Source organism: Euprymna scolopes, chromosome 7 (assembly GCF_053919585.1).
Source record: "Euprymna scolopes isolate OS-2025 chromosome 7, ASM5391958v1, whole genome shotgun sequence".
Classification (NCBI taxonomy): Eukaryota; Metazoa; Mollusca; class Cephalopoda; order Sepiida; family Sepiolidae; genus Euprymna; species Euprymna scolopes.
The window spans coordinates 138,213,036-138,236,035 of NC_136488.1; the positions used below are offsets into that span (position 1 = coordinate 138,213,036).

At 32.4% G+C, this 23,000-nt stretch overlaps 1 protein-coding gene across 1 annotated transcript in view; it reads right to left on the reverse strand.

Moving 5' to 3' along the window:
• Positions 1-380: 380 nt before the first annotated feature.
• Positions 381-23,000, reverse strand: part of LOC145279997 (bystin-like) — a 42,356-nt gene continuing 19,736 nt past the window's right edge. Inside the window, exons 5-10 of the mRNA XM_080131607.1 lie at positions 18,301-18,443; positions 16,386-16,483; positions 13,848-13,926; positions 10,990-11,055; positions 5,185-5,390; positions 381-660 (exon numbers count right to left, since the gene is read on the reverse strand). Of these exons, the coding sequence (XP_079987733.1) occupies positions 447-660; positions 5,185-5,390; positions 10,990-11,055; positions 13,848-13,926; positions 16,386-16,483; positions 18,301-18,443 (806 nt within the window). The 3' untranslated portion in view covers positions 381-446. The remainder of the gene's footprint in view (positions 661-5,184; positions 5,391-10,989; positions 11,056-13,847; positions 13,927-16,385; positions 16,484-18,300; positions 18,444-23,000) is intronic.

Consider the following 23,000-nt stretch of genomic DNA (forward strand, 5'->3'; position numbering starts at 1 on the left):
TTGATTTTTTGCGAGCCATTTTTGCAAGTCATCATATCGGTTGGATTGACTTTGCCTAATTTTAACGTTCCGAACTTCTGGTCATGTCATGGAGTAGCGGTAAGATGTCAGATTTTCTTTCACTTTCTTTTCCGCCTTCGCGTCATGGGTTCGAGCCTGCCTGGCTACTACCACTATTTTTTTTTTTTTTGCTCAACACAAACCTCCAAACACTTGGGCAACGCCGGCCATTCAGGCTAGTAGATGATAAATAAGGTCAATATAATAAAATAGAACCCCAGGATACAGCATTAAAAATTAATAACAAAATACAGTACAGTATATAATACAAATATATATATATATATATAATCAAATTACATTATAAATTACACTGTAAATAAAATTAAAATTGTTTATTTGTAATAGTTTTTTTTTTTTAGTTTTTTATTTATAAACAAACTTTGTTAAACCATGGGCTCTTCTTTCACTTCATCTCGACATTTAGAATTAAGCAATTCCCATCGAATGTCTGGAGAAATTTCTGGATGCGAATGAACCTTTAAAACATCCATTAAGGCTTCTTTTTGTTCGCTCGAGATATTTTCTTTATATCTTTGGACAAACGTCAGGAAACATTGATGCCACAGGACAGGCAACTGTCGCCTCTCAGATGAAAACCTATAAAATAAAAAAGAAACTTCTTTAAATAATTAATTTCCACAAAGAAACACTTTTGGCTTAATGTATTCTAGTATTTCTTTTTTTTTATGGAAGACACTTCAAACAAGACATGAAGCCACTTGATTTAAAGAGTTAACTAGAAAAAAATTTCTACTTCAAGGTCAAAAACAGCCAACAATAACTGAAGCATGCATTTTTACTCATATCATGTTTAATGTTTGTGCAAAATTTCAATAAATTCCAAGGCGTAGTTATTGAGAAAAGTGCGAACGGACGAACGGACTAGGGTGAATTTACATGTCCACCCTCCTTTTATCAGGGGACCAATAAGTGTGAGATTGATAGATTCTGACCTGGAAAACAACCATTCTTCCCCCTTTGTCAGAAACATCGTTCATGGAATGCGACGACTCAAGGACAAAATAAGGGAAACAAGAGTTATGAAGCTGCCAAAAATAAATGATACTATGTAAATGGAGTTTTCAGATAAAAGAGGATAAGTTCTGAATGCAGGGTGATATTACAGGCAATAGCATTATAACCCGGTAAGAAAGAGAGATAAGTCAAAAATAAATTAACAACGATTTTCTCATTCTAATTGTAGTCTTTCTTTTTTTTTCTTTTATGGAATTCCCTCCAGACATAGCATGAAGTCACTGGATGTAAAGAGTTAATAACAAAAAATAAAAAAACTTCAAGATTAAAAATTAGCCAATGATAAAGTGTTAGATGGATTGATTACAAAAAAAAAACCCCGAAAAAACCAGCAATTCTTCTCACTTTGTCAGAAACAAATATGAATATGAGGACCAAAGGACAAAAAAAAAAAAAAAAAAAAAAAGCAAGAGTTACGAGACTGTCGAAAGAAACCTAAGGCCCACTTCTTACTCTCTGTTTTCGCTTGTACTGGACGGCTATTTAAAATTAACTTCTAAACTAACCTATCTCCGACAAATTCTTTATCTTTCCTTCTATCCAATTCACTTTTATTACTTCCTCCCATTGTTTTCCTTTGTTCTTCCCTGCTACCTCAACTGTTCTACATTTGCTCAGCATGGAGGTTATCCTTAGAATGAATCGATTACACTGGTATAGTCATGTGATGTGTTCATCCTCTTAGATAAAACATTGCAGAAACATGAATGCCTTAAATCGCAGGAAGTTTGGCTGGCCAAAGAAAACTTGGAAACAAGAGGTTAGAAAAGACTGCACAGAATGGAATTTAGAAACAGTTGACCTGCTGAACCACAAAAAACCTGTTGACCTGCTGAACCACAAAAAACGAAGAACGAGCTTGAGAAAAGTGACATAAAATGAATAGAAGGAATTCTATAATCTACTAATCCAAGTACTCATTGATTCTTCTACTGTGACCAAATCAACAAAGTCTCCTGTTCTTCACACATCCCCTATACTGTCCAGATTTCATTTTCCTCAAAAGTCATCAGATTCAAGCCCGTCTTTCGTTTGGTTTGATTGTTTTGTTTTATGGCATACGAACCTATTTTTTTTTTGGTTTACTTAATGCTGAATCTGTATTTGATAAGAGTTTTTTAGGCTTCAAGTTTTTTATATCTTCAAATATTTATTCATGGTGTTTGGTTTGATTGTTTTGTAGAGGAAAATTGTTTTTGTTTTTGGCTTTGCAGAACATGATTGAGCTTTGCAAAGAGTAAAGAAAAAAGACAACATCAATGTTTGATGCAGATCTAAGTCGGTTTTTAGTTTGGTTTGGTTGTCTTATTTTACAGCATATCAGCCATTTTTTATATGAGTTTTTATGCTTCAAGTTCCTTACATTTTCAAATATTTATTCATGGTGTTTGGTTTGGTTGTTTTGTAGAAGACAATTCTTTATCGATTATTAATATAGTGATGTATCAAAAGTAATTAAAAAACTATGAATTAGGTGCCATCAGCTAGAATTGAAACCAAAACACACAACACTCCAGCCTCATTCCTTAGTCACTAAGCCACGCTCATATGTATACAAATAGTTGTTTAACCTACGAATGTAGGTTTGCTGAGTCGACTACTGCTACTAAGGTCAACTGTTTTGCTTTTAATTTTCACCCCTTTAGTAGCAATTTTTGCTGGCTAAAAACTAAATCAAAAGTGTACTACAGGTCTAAATACCCTATATATTAAATTTCTACTCCGTGGACCAAATATTCAGAGAGAACTTTACTAGACACATTTCACGCACATATCAACAAGGTCACTTAAGGAGAAAAAAAAAGAAACAAAACAACACACTGAAGAGGGAGTATACCTCTGAAATATGTTTGTGATAAATTTCAAACAAGTAAAATATTTGTTTATTTTCCTAATATTACGTTGTGATTTGGCTTTCAAGCGCACTTGATGGGTATTTTATTTTATTCAATTCAAATTAAAACGTTTCTATATGAACTCTCATCCTTGACATTACTCTTGTGCTGCCTACGTACAGTTCAAACATTTCAAAATACAACCACTAGATACAATGTGCGGCTCTTTACAAACACACTTCTTTCTCCAATTTTACAACATGGCAAGGAAGAAAAGGAAAAAAAACAAAAAAACAAAACAACACACTGAAGATGAAGTGTATCTCTGAAATATATTTGTGATAAATTTAAAACATGGCAAGAAAAAAAAAAAAAAAAAGAAACACACTGAAGAGGGAGTATACCTCTGAAATATATTTGTAATAAATTTCAAACAAGTAAAATATTTGTTTATTTTCCTAATATTACGTCGTGATTTGGCTTTCAAGCGCACTTGATGCATATTTTATTTTATTCAAATTAAATCAACATTTCTATATATATCTCTACTATTATATAAAAGTCACTTTGTGTGTGTGTGTGTGTGTGTGTGTGTGTGTGTGTGTTCCTTCCTCATAGGCTGAGCCTATCTTTTGCAAATTTCACACAAAGGTAGTTTATATATCTGGCAGTGTTTTTAGATATGTTTTGCACAGAGATTCATCCGATAAGTATCGAAAATCAAAAAATCCGATCTTAAAAATAGTCTTTCTTATCTTATAGATAAAAAGAACAATTTTTACATGGGAATATTTTTTGTTATGCCGACTGATGTTAGGTAAAATATCTTCTTTTTTATCTAAGAAAGACTGTTTAAGATCATCAAACCTCAATATCAGCTGACGTGATATTGTAAACAAACAGACCTTTTGATGAATGTCCACGGGGCAAATTATTTCTTATGATATATAATAATGAATAGAGGATTGATTTTATAATAATATACACGTAATCGGCATAAATTAAAATATCATGTGTAAACTTATTGTACGACCAAGTAACACTGGGCGGTCAGCTAGTGTGTGTGTGTGTATATATATATAAGGTGAAATTGTCTGTGTGTGTACATTTCCCTACCAAACTATTTTTTTTGAGAGGTGGAGAGGTCAATTTTATTTATGTGGGTCGCCACTACACCTCCCTTCTTGTGCCCCTCCCCCCCCTCAAATCTATATATCTATAAAAGTGAAATTGTCTGTGTGTGTGTGTGTGTGTGTGTGTGTGCGCGCGCGCATGTCTGTGTGTGTACATTTCTCTACCAAACTACTGTCAATTTTCGGTTTACAGACTCAAGATTTGACATAAGGGGTATTGAGATTTGGGAAAATCTTTTTAATCGGCTTTCGGCCAGAAATTTGGCTGTCAAGAGATCAAAGTTCAACAATTTGACCTTTGAAAATTCTACCAAACTCTTCCGCCAATTCTGGGTCTAAACACTTGAGATTTTAGATGTAGGTTACTTGAACATGGGTCAAACTTTTTAATTTGATTTCAGCCCAAAACAATAAATGTTAAGGGGTCAAAGTTAAAAGAAAAAAATTGATCTCTGCAGTCTCTACCAAATTACTCAGCCAATTTTTGGTCTAAACATTTGAAATTTTACATAAAGTCTATTCAGACATAGGGCAAGCTTTTTTATCGGTTTTTGGCCAAAAATTTGGCTGTCAAGGGGTCAAAGCTCAAAAGATTTGCAGTCTTTAGCAAACTATTTAGTCAATTTGCAGTCTGAACATTTGAAATTTTACATAAAGCGTATTTAGACATGTAGCAAGTTTTGGGGTGAAAATTTGGCTGCCAAAAGGTCAATGTCAAAAGAGTTGACCTTTGGAGACTCTACCAAACTCTTCTGCCAATTTTGGGTCTAAACACTTGAAATTTTAGATGTAGGTTACCTGGATATGAGTCATATATATACACACACACACACACACACACACACACACACACACACACACACACAAGTTTATTAACAGGTATCTTCCTTTGCTGTTCTTCCACCCCTATCACAGAATAGACTCGTCTACACATTACAATGATTTTATTTATTTTAGGATTCTTTTACACAATAATTGTTTAACTAATCCTACCACAATTCATTCAATATTTATTTTATACAAGATTCCAAGGAAGCACAGAATCAATGTTTTAGTATTTCTTACATGAATATGGCTCTGAGGAAGATTTCAACACAATGTTAAAAGTTAAAACTTACCCAAGAAAATGAAAGACAATGCTATCAATAACCCGATACGGGAGAGCATATTTCTTATCCAAGAGGGTTCTTAAGAATATCGATGTACCACCATTATAGTCCATTTCGGCCAATTTAAGCATAGCAGCCGCAGCGTGAAGCATCGGCACAGAGTATTTACCAAGAATACTGCCAACAATGGTTGCTTCTCTTAGAGTACAATTCGACTGAAAGAAGAAAAATAGACAGGGAAAAAAAAATAAATGGTAACAGGAAACACTTTTCAAGAAGCTGCATTATTGAACGTAGAATTCACTCAGAATGAGTCTAATCAATTTTTCCCCAATACATGCGTGTCGTCTGCATGTATTTCACTTTGCATTCATCATTGTGCATGATCTATCTATATACCTATAATTCCGTATTCCTTTGGTGTGTAGTGATATTCATATTAAAAACCCTTTTTTTCTATTTATTTAAAAAGAAAATACAATTTTGTTATATATGAGTTATCGAATTGCATCCATTAGCAAAAGATCTAACTAATTTGCATATTCTTTTAAACATTCATTTTTAATTAATTCCCTATTAGTTTTTTCAGTTTTCTTATAGGGTGATCACCTTTAGTTAACTATTACGGGTAATTATATTCATGCAGATATTCTACATGATTTATACTTGCGAAATATTTGCGTAAAAAGCTTACAATGAACACAAAATCGTTTCCATATATATTTATGTATACGTATATATTTTTGTTTCATCTATCTGTCTATCTATCTATATATCTATAAAAGTGAATGTGTCTGTCTGTCTGACTGTCTGTGTACATTTCCCTACGCAATAACTCTCTCAATTTTTAGTCTATAGACTCGAAATTTGAAATACCGGGTACTGAGATTTGGGAAAATCGATGTGACGGGTGTCAGCCAGAAATTTGGCTGTTAAGGGGTCAAATTTCAACGATTTGACCTTTAAGAACTCTACCAAACTCCTCCGACAATTTTGGGTCTGGACACTTGAAATTTTAGATATAGGTTCCTTGAACCTGGATCTAATTTAATAAAGTGATTTGAGCCCGAAACTATAAATTTTAAGGGGTCATAATAGGGGTCAAATTAAAAAAAAAATTACTCTTTTTTTTTTTGCTCAGCATACACCTCCAAACACCCGGGCAACGCCGGGCTGAAATGCTAGTATATCTATAAAAGTGAAAATGTGTGTGTGTGTGTGTGTGTGTGTGTGTGTGTGTGTGTGTGTGTGTGTACACTTCCCTACCAAATAACTGTCAATTTTTGGTCTACAGACTCGAGATTTGACATAAGGGGTACTGAGATTTGGGAAAATCTTTAATCGGGTTTTCAGCCAGAAATTTGGCTGTTAAGGGGTCAAAGTTCAACGATTTGACTTTTGAGAACTCTACCAAACTCCTCCACCAATTTTGGGTTTAAACACTTGAAATTTTAGATATAGGTTACTTGGACATGGATCTAACTTTATAATTTGATTTGAGCCCAAAACAACAAATGTTAATGGATCATAATTGGGGTCAAAGTTTTAAAAAATTGACCTCTGTGGTCTCTACCAAATTACTCAGCCAATTTTTGGTCTAAACATTTGAAATTTTACATAAAGTCTAATCAGACATAGGGCAAGTTTTTTCAATCGTTTTTTTTTCCTGAAAATTTAGCTTCCAAGGGGTCAAAGTCCAAAAGATTTTACCTTTGCGATCTCTAGCAAACTATTCAGCTAATTTAAATTTAATTTGAAATTTTACATAAAGGGTATTCAGACAAGCAGCAAGCTTTTTAATCAGTTTTGGGGCGAAAATTTGGCTTGCTAGAGGTCAAAGTTTACAGAGTTGACTTTTGCAAACTCTACCAAACTCCTCCGCCAATTTTGGGTCTGAACACTTGAAATTTTAGATGTAGGTTACTTGGACATGGGCCAAACATGGGTTATTGCTGCTTGCTGTTGCTTGAAAAAAAGAACGTCGCTCGAAAAATTTCTACTCCAAAACTCTTACATATATATATATATATATATATATATATATATATATATATATGTGTGTGTGTGTGTTGTGCATTTAAACAGTTTTCAAAAAAACTACTTGATTTATTTTTTATGATACATACATGAAAAAAATAAAGGTTTTTACACTAACTTGTGCAGGCTTGAAATCTTTTCAATGAAAATTGTTTATGCTATAAAGCCTGAACTTAAGGGACGGTGCGGTCCAAACCAAATGACCATTTCGCTAAGGACAAAATCTAAGATTAAGAAAATACTTTATTCTGATAGGTTGCCAAATTTGAGTATTTTCCCACTTCATGGAGCTTTGAAAATTGATGAGATTTTGCTTGGGTAACATACGTGACAACAAATACCTTAATTCTTAGGGGTTCAATGAATAAAAATTTACTAAAAAGACTATTGCAATAATTAGAAGACTTCATAAAAATTTATAAAAACACATTTTTATAAAAAAAAATAAATGCACATTTCACAGATTTTATACATTGTTTAACAATGTTTAAAATGTCCTTCCCGTCTGAATGTAATGCACAAGACGCTAGAAACAAGACTATTATAAAAAATGGTCATAAGTATGTTTTTTTTTGTACTACATAAAAGAGTAATGCCTTAAGACTAAACAAGCCAAAAAGAAAAGAGAGTAAAGTACTAAATAAACTTACATGTATATATATAGTTAAATCATTGTGTGTAGAACGAGTATATACGGCACTTCTAAATGTGTTTTTGTGTTCTTATCATAACGAACTATATGTAGGCTTCTATGTTGTGTAACGGACTTGTTTTTGTATCCTTAATGTCTATTTTACTGTCCGTGATTAGTCTCATCTAGTCGTGTTGATAAGTGCATGTCAGAACATAACATATACATAAGGACATACCCGTTCTCTACCTTTTTTTCTAGGAGTTCTGTCGATTGTTCTCGGGGGGAGCTAGAATCTGTTAGAAGGAACACTCCAAACAGGACTCGAGCTGATATGAGATTTTATGTATTTTATTTCACTCCCAGGTATACGTCATAGCAGAAGGGAGTGATCAACGATCTTGGCTTAGGGTGGTTCTTCTACGTCTCTATTTTGAGACTTCTCCACCCTCATGGGGAAACCAATTTTAGCCAACTGTCGCTCTTGGCATCTCAAACCCAACTCAACAATGCTTAAGCAAATCGGAACAAATGACATGCGGCATGTCACGTCCGGTCACCTGTTTGGATACTTTCCGGTGGAAACTTGACCAGGTCACAGTTTGCCAGGTTTTGACAATCTGCCCACACATGGCTTCAAATCTCTCATCCACCCACCACTAGATAGATAATTATATAGATAGATAGGTAAACAGAGGGAATATCTCTTGGGTCTGAGTGTGATTAGTCTCTAGGATCTTCGAGTAATATAACATTGCCGCAGTTTAATCGCTTTCCCCCATTTTTTTTTCCTCTATAATGTGATTTTTTTCCTCATAACGCGATTCTATTTGTACATAATTTCGATTCCTATTCGTGTTTTTTTCTCTCCAAAACAAATCCCTTGATACAGCTTTGATAAAGCAAGGGCGAAACCAGTCAGCTGACTCCCATAATTTTTTTTCTTTTCTTCTCCCCGTTAACTTTATTTTAAACGTTTTTAATCATGAATGTAAGTCTCCCCTTCATGATTGCGTTATATAAACAGAAAAATGCACAAATAATTATATAGGTGCATAGATAATTTACTGCTTCAGCTGTTCCACTCTAACAACACAGCTATTATCAATTTATTATCAAATTGTCTGCGTAAATGGTCAGATTAATGCTGGGTATTCATTCAATGGAGCAACATAAGTTGATTCAGCCATATTTCTTTCAATACATCAAAATAATTTCTTCTAGATTGGTTGGTTGGTTGTTTTTGTTTTACGGCATATCAACCCTTTTCGGGTTATTCAATGCCGAATCCAAAGATTTTGAAGAAAATTTTTTTTAATAGAATATATTTGTTGTTTTCACGTCGGTTTCTATTCAACCCATAGTTAGGACCCTAACAGGTACTACCATTCCGGGTCAGAGTGGACCTGGGAGCAATGGTAATTGAAGGGTGGCTCCACACTCCCCAAAGCCCACAAGCTGGGGCCTCATCACTGGATATAGTTTAAGGTCATATCCAGGACCCCCATTGAGGGACTTTTACCCTCTGCAGGGGGGCAGTCGGCGTATTATAATGCCCCACTGACAGGGACGTTCTTCTAGAAGTAATAATTTTTAAAGACCATTTCCAGATATTTAGAAATTTGTCTGGGTATCGTTTTTTTTTTTTTTTTTTTCTTTCTCTCCTTAAAATCATAAAATCATTAGTGGTACATTGTATGTAGCAATCATACATTTTTATGTACTATTTTCTGAGTGATTCGTTTACCAGCCAATCAAAGGTCTTGATGTAGGATTACAGAAATTTGTTGGTGTATTTATTTATTTTTATTTATTATTTATTTATTTTTTTTTTATTTATTATTTTTTTTTTATTTATTATTTTTTTTTTTATTTAATATTTTTTTATTATTATTTATTTTTTATTTATTTTTTTTTATTTATTTATTTTTTTTTATTTATTATTTTTTTTATTTATTTATTTTTTTTATTTATTATTTTTTTATTTATTATTTATTTTTTATTTATTTTTTTTTATTTATTATTTTTTTTTTATTTATTATTTTTTTTATTTATTATTTTTTTTTTTTTATTTATTATTTTTTTTTATTTATTTTTTTTATTTATTATTTTTTTTTATTTATTATTTTTTTTTTATTATTATTTATTTTTTTTATTTATTTTTATTTATTATTTATTTATTATTTATTTTTATTTATTATTTATTTATTTATTTTTTTATAGTAGAGTTACTACTTATCAGGCTCAAAGGCCACTTCAGGATAAGGGTTAATGTGTGTACGGTGATGGAAACCGGGTAAAAATTGTCTATTTAAGAGGGCAGCTCAAGAATTTGTTTACATTGGACTTGGAGCCTCTGCTTGGAGTTAAGACATCATCTGAGCAATGCATATTTTGACGGTTTTTCTTAACTTGCTAACAATATGATAACTTGGTGTTTTTTTAAAAACCGATTAGCTATTAGATAGCTATTAATTTATTGCAGATTACTATCCTCATCTTTTTTAGTTGTTTGTTTCGCGACGTTTCGGCCAACTATTCCTCTGGCCTTTGTCAGGTGATAATGAACTCCAATTAAATAATACGTGATTCTTAGCTGTTTCGAATTCCTTTTCAGCACAACCCAAATAAAAGGTTTTCCTAGATAAACTTTGATATCATCAGCTGTTGTCTATGAATTCATCTATTGCAATATAATGATGAATGAATACCATTCATTGGTTATAAGAAAAAAAAAAAAAAATTGTCTCTTCGACAAAATTCCAAACTGCACTATCAGAGCAAAATGCAACACCAGCATCACAAAAAAAGACTTTGCTGGTTTGATCGCATTCTTTGACACCACGAGGAGCAATTCATCTGCAAATTTATAGACTCAATCGCATCACTGGCTGAAAGAAGCAGAAAGATCCTCAATTAAAGAAATGGATTACAATAATGAGAACAGACATGGAACCAATAGTCCCCCCCCCCCACACACCAATTTTTGATATGCATTGTTGTACTGGGGAATGGTTGAAGAATGCAAAAAAATCAGCTGCTGATCAATATGAGTGACGTTAGATTCTGTAAAACCATTTTGAGATGGCTCAACTGACCCTAGTGAACAGAGACCATTCATCCATTATTAGACAAATCAGACTTACCTCACACAATGGAATGAGAATTCCTTTAAAGAAAGCTGCTGGTTTGAAGAGAGCTTTGCGTAATGCCTAAGACAAAAGGAAAGAAAACAATCAAATCTTTGGTTTTACTGCTTTAATGCAAGATGATTCAAGTTCAGTCAAATTTAAAAAAAAAAAAAAAAAAAAAAGATACATGATTTCATAATGCAATATTTTTCTTACTTAATATTTCTTACCTTGCCTCTGGCAATGCCGAGAAACAGGTCCTGCTAGTAATCCAATAAAATAAGCAGTTATAAATTGAGTAACTGACTTGTATAATACTGAGGCTAGCATCATCATTAATCATTGGAATAGTTAATTTTAATAAGGAAAGAGTGGTTCTTGTCCAGAATTCCCCCATATTAAAAACAAAAATAAAAATCTGTATGATGCATGTATCCATGACGAAACAAAAATATATTCCAAAAGTTACCTAAATTGATCAAGTAGTTTTTAATTAAGAACCAATTTATCATTATCATGATGTTCAAGGGAGATAATTTCCTTTTTTCGAGATTAAAAATAAAACAAAAAACAGGTAGATTTCTCTCCCAAAGTATGATAATATTCCATGTACCGCCAAAAGTAGAATTTATTTTATAAAAACAAAACTACTGGATGAATTTTCAGAATTTTTGATGAAAGATATTTATTTTTCCCCCTCACAAGTAAGTACATAATAAAACCTACCTGCTATTTTTTACGACATCCATAAGCAATCTAGATGTAAACATTATACATGCAACTGGGGACTTATAAATGTCACTCCCACGGAACTTCTTCCTTTAGAGGAAGTCAGTTCAACCTGCATAGGATGAGTGCTACTTCAGAACAGTACAGTAAGTATGGAGAACTACCATAAATAATTTTTTTTTTCTTGAAATTTTATATTCTTTTTGTGTAATATGATGGGATGTAACAGAGCTGCGGATGTTGATAGCAGCAGCAGCAGCAGCTTGCATAATGTCCAAGTCGGCCGCATGAAGTGATGTCACATACATGTTCGGAGAAGTGAGATTTGTGACGTGACTTCAGAAGCACGTATTCACAACATATGTGTGACATCACAGAAGAGACAAAAAGTTACATGTGGTTGGAAGAAGAGAAATGAATTGTTTAAATGTTTAGAAAAAATGCGTTGTTGGAAATACTAGATATAAAGGTTTTGTTAGAGAACAAAAAACTGAGCAAAGTTTTTTTTTTTTTTTTTTTACAAACGAGTCATCACTTATCAAGGCCCAGAGACCACTCGAGGATAAGGGTTAATGATTGTACAGTAGTCAATGAGAAAATGTAGTAAACATTAGTAAGTGGAAATTTGGTAAATTGGATTACTTAAGGGGACGGCTCATCAAGAACTTGTTCACATTGGACTTGAAGATGACCATATTGTAGTCAGTTGGAAAGCAGGAAAACGGAACAGAGTTCCACAGGCATACAGTTCTAAGACAGAAGCTTTGTTCATGGAATCTACATTTAGATTTCATCACAGGTAAAGAGTGGGGAAAATTATTGATAGTGGTTTCAGCTAGATGAGTGTTTTTCGCGAAAGTCGGGCTGGGGTGGGGTGGGGGCATAGATTGGAGATCAGACGAGCACTTGCTATGAAAATAACGATAAAGCAGAGACAGGCTCGCAACGTCTCTTCTGTAGGAAAGAGGTTGCAGGGAAGAAAAAAGGGCATCCCCTACAAGGCTATGAAGTCTATTTTGAACTCTGTCAAGGCAGGATAAACTGCTTCTAGCAGCTCCTGCCCAGATGTGGCAACAGTACTTCATCCTTGAACATACTTGGCTCTTATATAGGTAGAGAATTGCATCAGAAGTGAGATATCTACTGGAGTGGTAGAAGGATCCAACCATTTTTCCAATGACCTTAGCAACAGATTTGATGTACATGTTCCATCTCAGATCAGAAGTAAAGGTCAGATCTAGAAGCTTGTCAAAACATGGAGCCTCCCCAAGACGAGAGCCATTCATTTCAATTGATACAGGACAGGGATCAGAATGTTGATGTAAAGATAGAAGCTTGGTTTTAGATGCATTAAAATTAACTAGCCACCTCTTTCCCCCATTGCACCACGTGATCAAGATCTTTCATACAATGACTACGCTACAAATAACTTTGCAGATATTATTACAAATACAATTAGGCTTTAAAGACTTCTTTGAAATTTTTAGTCATTCTTAAGAGTATTCGTGTATAAGTAACCAATTCTTCCTTTGAAAAGCCGTATTGCTTTCTCAGGTGCTTCAGATGAAAGAGAGAATTCTATCAATTTCCTGCATCCACTTATTGTGCCAGTGATGTCGCATGAAAATTTTACACACCAATCATATTCTTATACACTCTTCTCCAATTGTTGGGACAATTGGAAGTGGAAATGGGAATTGACACAAAAAATTAAAACCCAAGAAAAAAAAAAAAAAAAAAAAAAAGAACTTTTTTAGGTATCGGAAAAATTTCTGTCTATTATCTGATGCCAAAAACGATTCTTTAAATTGATTTAATTTGTTTTATTTCGAACTTAATTTTCCACAGGTCGTATTAATGATGAAGTGATAAATATTTATTACCAGTAAAAACTAAAATTTATAGAACACTCCCACAAGTTTATTTTTATGTTTACAAAAATATATGCACATAATACATTTTTTTTTACAGTACCCCCCCACACACACAAACACCACAAAAAAAAAAAAAAACTATATTTAGAAATTTAAAAAGAATTGGAAAAAAAATTGAAATCGTCCCATCACTAATTGCTGTATTTGGAGAAAAACACACACACACAGACAGACACACACAAAAAAAAAAAAAAAAAAAAAAAAACTTACCATATACAAGTGATAATTTAATTGTTTGTATTGCGCAATGTCATCACGTACACGGGGTAGCAGAACTAAGTTAAAGAACCTAAAAAAAAGGAAAGCAAAAAATTTAAATAAGAGAACATTAGAAAATAAAAAAAAATGTTAATATATATACTTTATCACTTGCCACCCCCTTTGTTTAAAAATGGGATTGCCTGATTGTTGAAAATTTATTTATTGAGAGAATATTAAGCAAAATTTCTTTTCTTCTTAATCTAAAAGATTTATGCTAAAATAATAAAATAATGGTTGGCTTCTCTAACTATAGACACAGCTGGTAGCATCATCCATAACTTTTCTATGTACTTCTAACATACATCGATAACAAGGACTGCTTTCTTAGAGTTTCACACCATCAATATCTGCAACAGTGATGAAACTTTCTGGTCATGAATGCATAAGTTCAGTCATCATAACCATGCAATTTGCAATCACCTCTCATCTATTATGCTCCGTGTATAAAGATATTGTACACTTTTTAATCTCTTCTAATGTTTTTTTTTTTATAGTTCTGAGCAACACCGGATAGTCCTGCTAGTCCCTTATAAAGTGCAATTCTTTTTATTTGTGGTGTTAAAATTTTTGGCTAACATACTTCCTAACTTCCAATGTGGCTGCTACTGGACGCAGTGACAAGGCAAATTAGTTCCTTCACTTTTATTGTTCTTCAGTATTTCTACTGAAATATTTATTGAAATAAAATAGAAGAAAAGGACAATATTATGCAATAAAAATTAATAAAATTATGCAGATAAAAATAACACAATTTGCCTTTCTGTGCATTAATTTATTATTAATAACAAAATGAAAAAATAAGTTTTTATTTTATTTGAAATTTTATAAGAAATATGTTCATGAAATTATAAAAATAAGCTTTTTTTGGAATTTTAAAAGATAAGTTTTTTATTTGAATTTATATAATAAATTTTGGACCTCTATTGTTCCTGATATTCATAAACGACCTCCCTGATAATATTGTTTCGGAGATGGGTATATTTGCCGATGACACCACTCTCTATAACAGATATGAGGGGAAAACAAATGAACACATATCCAAGAAAATGGCAGAAACACTAGAGGATGACCTCCAATCCGTAGTGGAATGGGGACAAAAATGGTTGGTCTCATTCAATGCTGCTAAGACTAAGCTTGTTTCCTTCAATAACTACAAGAAACCTTCTCTACCACCAATAGCAATGGCCAAGAACACATTGCCTGAAAGTACTTCTTTTAAACTCCTCGGCCTAACGTTTACAGGGAATATGAACTGGAATAGATACATTGAGAGCATTGCCAAGGCTGCTGCAAGGAAGGTTGGCTCCCTCTACCGTGCTAGAAAACTACTTACGCCTGCCAGTATCCTATACCTCTATAAGGCAACCATTCGCCCATGTATGGAGTACTGCTGTCACATCTGGGCTGGTGCATCTGCTGTTTGTCTCTCGCTCCTGGACAGGGTTCAAGAAAGAGTCGCAAACCTGATAGGTCCTGAACTGTCATCTGGGCTTCAACCTCTGTCCCATCGACGAGATGTTGCATCCCTCTGCCTGTTCTACAAATACTTTAATGGTGAATGCTCTGACGAACTGCAAACACTTGTACCTCCCCGACGTAACTACCCCCGACAAACCCGACAAGCTACTAAGTCTCATCCCTTTACAGTGGAGATCCCTAGGTGCAAGAAAGCCTTTTACTCCAATAGTTTCTTCCCCAGAACTGCGGGTCTTTGGAACTCCCTTCCGGGATTCTGCTTTCCCAACTGCAATGATATGCAGAAGTTCAAGTGTAATGTTAACAAACATCTTTCTACTCTTCTCCCTTCATAATGACCCCGCTAATTAATTCCCTAATAGTAGCCCCCTGCTTCAAAGTGGCACTGTGCCTTGTTTGGGGTGAAATTTGAATAAAAAAAAAAAAAAAAAAAAAATATATGTTTATGAAAGTATAAAAATAAAATTATTGAAGTCAAAATAACAAAATTTCAAACACCATAAAAAACGTATTCAATATATAATATTCCCAAAATAGTTGAAAAAAAAATTTTAAAAAAAGTTTTCAATAATTCTTTAAAAAAAAAATAAATAAATAAACTAATTTCAATAATTCTTAATTAAAATAGGACTGAAAAACTTTACAATGATTATTAAATAATAAAAAAAGAAAGATCAGAAAAACGTAATAAAAAAAAAAATTAAAAAAAAAACAGTACATACACAGGAGAGATATAGGCGTGAGAGAAAAAAAAAAAAGCGAAGGAACTGATTTGTCTTGTCACTACTTCTGGTAGCAGCCACGCTGGAAGTTAAGTACGTTAGCTGACTATAATCTAAATTTTTATTTTTTAAATTTTTTTTTTATAAAAAATAAAAGCATAAACACACCGCTAAAAATACATAGGGTCCCCCTTTTTTTTTTTTTTTTTTTTTTTTTTTTTAAATGAAGGTTTTGGTTTTTAAAAGTTGACAAAGAAAAAAAATAAGAAAATCAAATTTATTAACCAACCTTTGAGCCATTTTAGCATTAAGATTTGAAGCAAAAATCCTTGTACCTTGGTACATCGCGGAAGCTGTCCAGTTCTCTGGTCGAGTGATGTGAAGGACCTGAAAAAGTAAAAACATGGACTAATGTTACTATGATTCAGTAAACGTTTTATTTTCCAGCATTCCCAACAAAAAACAGTGCATGTAAAACTCGCAATGCACATGAAAAAATTGAAATTGCTTAAAATATCTCAATAGGATTCATAGAAAGAGCTTCATCTAAGAATGTTTTAAAATAAGGAAGTTATAACTATATTTGTGCCTTGCACGTTTAAATATTTTCCCTCTTTAAGACCATATGCGTTTTGTCACATTTTTTACACTACTTTTTCAGTAAAAATGCTATATCTTTGTTAAAACACGCAATGAAATTTGCCATATAAATGTACTTGTCAGCAACAAATTTCAATATGGTACTGAAAATCTACAGAAGTTAATAGTTTCCAAGCAATCTGCAATAAATACGCATAAATGTGCCATCATACGTTAAAAATAATGTGTATCAAATAAAAGAAAAGCTAGAAACTCAAAGTTTCTCAAAATTGTAATAAATTCTATGTACAAGAAACTAAAATCAAATACTAGGATTGTTTAAAAATTAATGTATTACAAGATTTCTTTGATATTATTGTAGATTAACATCTTCTGCTAACCCCTTCCCACTTTCCCAAAATAGGAGATTTTATCTTTTTAGGCAAATTACACATGAACACCCCAGAAAATTTGTCAGGAAAAAAAAAGAAAAAAAAAAAAGAAAGAAAGAAAAAAAAAAAAGGAAAAAAAATCTGGAATTCAATATAAAATAATTCCAGATTTCAAGGTCATTTTAGTGTTTTAGGGCAGTTAAGGTAAAAGAAAAAAGAAAAAAAGAAAAAAGGAAAAAGGAAAAAAGAAAAGGAAAAAGAAAAAAGGGAAAAGAAAAAAGGAAAAGAAAAAAAGGAAAAGAAAAAAGGAAAAGAAAAAAAGGAAAAGAAAAAAGGAAAAGAAAAAAAGGAAAAGAGAAAAAAGGAAAAGAGAAAAAAGGAAAAGAGAAAAAAGGAAAAGAGAAAAAAGGAAAAGAGGAAAAGGAAAAAAGAGAAAGGAAAAAAGGAAAAGAGGAAAAGGAAAAAAGAGAAAGGAAAAAAGGAAAAGAGGAAAAGGAAAAAAGAGAAAGGAAAAAAGAGAAAGGAAAAGGAAAAAAGAGGAAAAGGAAAAAAAAGAGGAAAAGGAGAAAAAAGAGGAAAAGGAGAAAAAAGAGGAAAAGGAGAAAAAAGAGGAAAAGGAGAAAAAAGAGGAAAAGGAGAAAAAAGAGGAAAAGGAGAAAAAAGAGGAAAAGGAGAAAAAAGAGGAAAAGGAGAAAAAAGAGGAAAAGGAGAAAAAAGAGGAAAAGGAGAAAAAAGAGGAAAAGGAAAAAAAGAGGAAAAGGAAAAAAAAGAGGAAAAGGAAAAAAAAGAGGAAAAGGAAAAAAAAGAGGAAAAGGAAAAAAAGAGGAAAAGGAAAAAAAGAGGAAAAGGAGAAAAAAGAGGAAAAGGAGAAAAAAGAGGAAAAGGAGAAAAAAGAGGAAAAGGAAAAAAGAGAGGAAAAGGAAAAAAGAGAGGAAAAGGAAAAAGAGAAAAAGGAAAAAGAGAAAAAGGAAAAAAAGAAAAAGGAAAAAAGAGAAAAAGGAAAAAAAGAGAAAAAGGAAAAAAAGAGAAAAAGGAAAAATGAGAAAAAGGAAAAAAAGAGAAAAAAGAAAAAAGAGAAAAAGGAAAAAAAGAGAAAAAGGAAAAAAAGAGGAAAAGGAAAAAAAGAGGGAAAGGAAAAAAAGAGAAAAATAAAAAGTATAAAGAAAGGAAAAAGAAAAAAGGAAAAAAAGAAAGAGAGAACAAAAAAAAATAAAAATAAAAAGTATGTCTCACCTGTTCCCAGTTTCTTAACGATGGGATGATTTTAAAAGGTTTTGGAAGCTTTCCGCTTCTGTAGACTGCCAGAATGTTTCTAACATTTTTATACATTTCGACCACACGTTCATCGAGATCCTTTACTTGCATGCCATCATTGTCTGAAATGGAAACAGTGAAAAATTAAACGCATTGAAAAATTTTCAAGAGTAATTAACATAAAACCACAATCTGCATCTCTTAAATGGATAAAAAAAAAACATATGCACCAATTGTATATTCATTTATTGCTGTTGGCAGAGAAAAGATGTAATGCCCCCCCCCCTCCTCCAAGCACCACCAACAACATACACATTTTCTCCAAATATTACCCATGTGGGAACATGTGCTTCAATTCCTGATTTGCACCATTCAATTGTCTCATTAACATACTGTTCAGCAGGAAGAGAAAAAGAAGCATATCTTACGTGTTCTCTCATGGCTTCGCAATCAGCCCTTTTGAAGCATTGTCATTTTGAGCAGCAGCTCCTCAGTATATACATGCTATATCCATTAAAGCTTGAAGATGGTCAAGGATTGGTGAAAATTTTCAATCAATCTCCATAAAGAAGAAAAAAATTATATTTGCTTCTGGATCTCTGGGTACCAAACCAACACAAATAAAACTAAGATAGGCACGAATTTATGTATTCTATATATATTACATCTTATATTATATAACAAAGTGACATAATTTACGTTAAGTATGAACTGCGCTTGTAACCGTTAAAAAATTGTTTCAAGTACTAGAATAAGAGGCAAAACTCAACTTTCTTAAACATGATATCACACAAGCAACGAAAGATAAAGGGAAAAAGAAAAGAAAAGCTACATGCAAAATGCTTAATTTTCCTTGAAATATTTTAAATATATTAATTATTACCATCTAAATTATTGGCTCTTGTCCAGAATTCACCCTATGTCAAAACACCTACTTCAATCATTCGTTGACATCTATGCTGATGACACGACCATCTATGGCAACACATCAAAGGCTGTAAGTGACAAAGTTCTCTCTGATTCTCTCTCCTCTGATCTTGAGCGCATGGTACAGTGGAGGAAGAGGTGGCTGGTTACTTTTAATGCATCTAAAACCAAGCTCCTATCTTTACATCATCAATGCTTCTGATCCCCATCTGGCATCAATTGAAATGGATGGCTCTTGTCTAGGAGAGGCTTCATGTTTTGACAAGCTTCTGGGTTTGACCTTTACTCTTGATCTGATATGGAACACGTACATCAAGTCTGTTGCCAAGGTCGCTGGGAAAATCGTGGGACCCTTCTACCGCTCCAGAAGATATCTCACTACTGATGCAATTTTCTATCTATATAAAAGCCAAGTACGTCCAAGGATGGAGTACTGCTGTCACATCTGGCCAGGAGCTGCTACAAACAGCCTATCCTGCTTTGAGAGAGTATAAAATAGACTCTGTAGCCTAGTGGGGGATGCCCTTTTCTCTTCCCTGCAACCTCTCTCCCACAGAAGAGACGTTGCGATCCTGTCTTTGTATTATCGTTATTTCCATGGCAAGTGCACATCTGAGCTCCAATCTCTGCCCCCCCCCGCCAATATTTTACGATAAACATGCGTCTAGCTGAAACCACTGTCAGTAATTTTCCCCACTCTTTATCTGTGCCTAAATCAAAACGTAGATTCCATGAACAAAGTTTCTTTCTTAGAAATGCATGCCTGTGGAACTCTCTTCCGTTTGCCTGTTTACCAGCTGACTACAACTTGGATGTCTTCAAGTCCAACATAAACAAATTCCTGATGAACCGCCCCTTTAAGTAAGACACTATATTAAATCTCCAATACTAACGATTGCTACGATACTATCCCATTGATTACTGTACACACAATAACCCTTATCCCTGAGTGGCTTCTGGGCCTTAATAAGTTGTGACCTCCATGTAAAAAAAAAAAAAAAAAAAAAAAATTGGCACTTCTATATTAACTATAGAAGTGCTAATTTTTTAATGAAAAAAATATTGAATTTCAAGTAAAACAAATGGTACCTATGTAATTGTCATGTCGCAAATAGTAACATATCCAAAAATTACAGAAAATGATAAGGTAGAGACTTAATTATTTGTGGAAAACTGTTCTGATAAGGGTAATAATACTTCGATATGGTTACACACTCAGGCGGACATATTTGGTCATGTGACATAAGCAAAGGGGAAGTAACTAAATTGAAACACAATGTATAGCAGACAGGATTTATTCAGAAAACAAAAATAAGTACATAATTTTTAAATTCTAAAAATAACTTTTTTTTAACTGTTTGAATTTTTCATTTTTTTAAGTAATTGATTGAATTTTAGCATTAGATTAGTTGAAACACCATGTATAACAGACATAAGAAATCAATAAGTCTGCAATAATCACTTGAAAAAATAAAAAATAATACCACTTTGCTTTAATCTCAAGTCCATGTTAAAACTTTTCGAAATTACTTTTCCGAAATGAGCAAAAGATTTCCAAGAAACTGAAAACTTTATTACCTCTCTGATTAACTCTCCAATTCGAATCAGAAGATTTTAAAACCAAATCGTTGGATTTTACAAATGTCTTTTTTCATGATTAATTCATTTTCTACCTTATCATTTTTCGTAATTTTTGGATATGTTACTATTTGTGACATGACAATTATGTAGGCACCATTTGTTTTACTTGAAATTTAATATTTTTTTTATTTATATAATATAGAAGCACCGAAAAATCTCCATAATGTACGTACCCTTGACAAAAAACTATATTCCAAAAATTATGTGAATTGATCAAATAGTTTTATTTTTATAATAAAAATCATTTTAAAATGATTAATGAAAATTCATGGGCATTACAACAACATAAATCTTGCATGTTTAAATTAATAAGTTGTCAATGTCTATTTTCAAGACTTTTCAAAGTTTTTCAAGGCCTTCTTCAGACAAAATTCAAGTTTTCAAAACAAAATTTGGGGCTTATTTTACAATCCACAGTGATTCGAAAATAATAGTCAAAAATGAAATATACAACAAATAAATGTTACTGTAGCCAAGAAAAGTTACTTTGCAATCTACCTGCATCAATTTTTGGTGTTTTTAAGTAGTTTTAAAAGCCTTTTACTTCATCTCAAATATTAACTCTCTTTAAGGCTTTGAATTTTCCAACCAAGATGGCTGCCATTTTTTTTTTTGACTGACCATCCTCATTTTCAATTATTACAATTTTTTTTTTGTGTGTGTGTGTGTGGGGGGGGAGAATTCACCATTGGAGATTCCCGTCCATGCATGTATTTTTTTTTTTTTTTTTTTTTTTTAGAGAGGTGGAGAGGTCAATTTTATTTATGGGGGCCGCCACTACTCCTCCCCTCTCGTGCCCCCTACCTTCCCAAAAATAAATTATAAATGAGAACAAAAATAGAGGGAGATTTAACTGAATTTTTAATATTTCCACACAAATTTTTACTGGACGTAAAGGATACAATTTTCAAGACTCTTTCAAAAGATTTTCAAGACATTTTCCACATTTTCGAGGATTTTTCAAGGTAATATTAGAAATAAGACCTTTTCAAGGCAAAAGTAAAAATTCACGGACTTTTGAAATCTATGCAAACTCTGCCTTTTTTTTTATAGATTGTTTTCAAAATGGCAGACAAGACAGTTGCTCTTCTATTACTCATAAAATTTGATTTTCTTAGTTAAGAAATAAAACTACTTGATCAATTTATGTGATATAATTTTTTTCATTTTGTCATGGGCACGTGTACATCAGATTTTTATTTATTTTGTTAATGTAGGGGAAATTCTGAACAAGAACTGAATAATTTTATTTTAAAAATATGCATCATTAAAGTTTTCAAAAGCAAACATTTGTATACATGGGTAGGTGTATCAGAATTTTTGGACAAGTCGCCATTGAAAACTTTTCATTAAATACCCATAAATTTTTATTTCAATAAAATGAGGAAAGACCAAAATTTAATATTATAAAAGGTTTCACCGAAAAAAATATGCAATATTTTTTTTTTTTTTTTTCCATCGGTTTTATTAAAAAAAAAAAAAAGTTCACGAAAAACAAAAAACGTAACTTGTGTGGATGTAATATATATATCTAACTGTGAAAAAATCACTTACCTGTTTCAAATTATTAATATTTGATTGCTTCTAATGTTCCGGTATGAGAATTTAATTATATTTATATATTATATTCCATGTATTTTTTAAATGAAAGGATTTTTCAACCAAGTACCATGTCTCCGACGTTTGTTTATCAGCCATTAAAATACCCGTATGTAAAAAGAATTCTCAGTTTGATATGTACGGAAGTACAGAAGGGGGGAAAAAAACCCGTTTCAATGAAGCCTAATCTCCCTTGTGTACTTTTCACATATTTCAGTAGAAGTCATTATTGTGCTACCATACTTGCAAAGTGTATATTTTTCATTTATGGATTTTGACCATTTACACATTGACCGAGCGACTTATTTTCGATTTTTTTTTTTTACTATCTTAGAGAAATACCAGAACTTTCTTTTTAATATATTGTCAGTCTTAATTACTGAGAGAATTTTTTTTTTTTAAACATCGAAAAAAAAAAAAAAAAACAATGGCTAAAATAGAATAAAATATCCTCAGCGTCCAATATTGAATGGAAAATTATAAGAATAAAATAAACTCCCACTTAAAAAAAA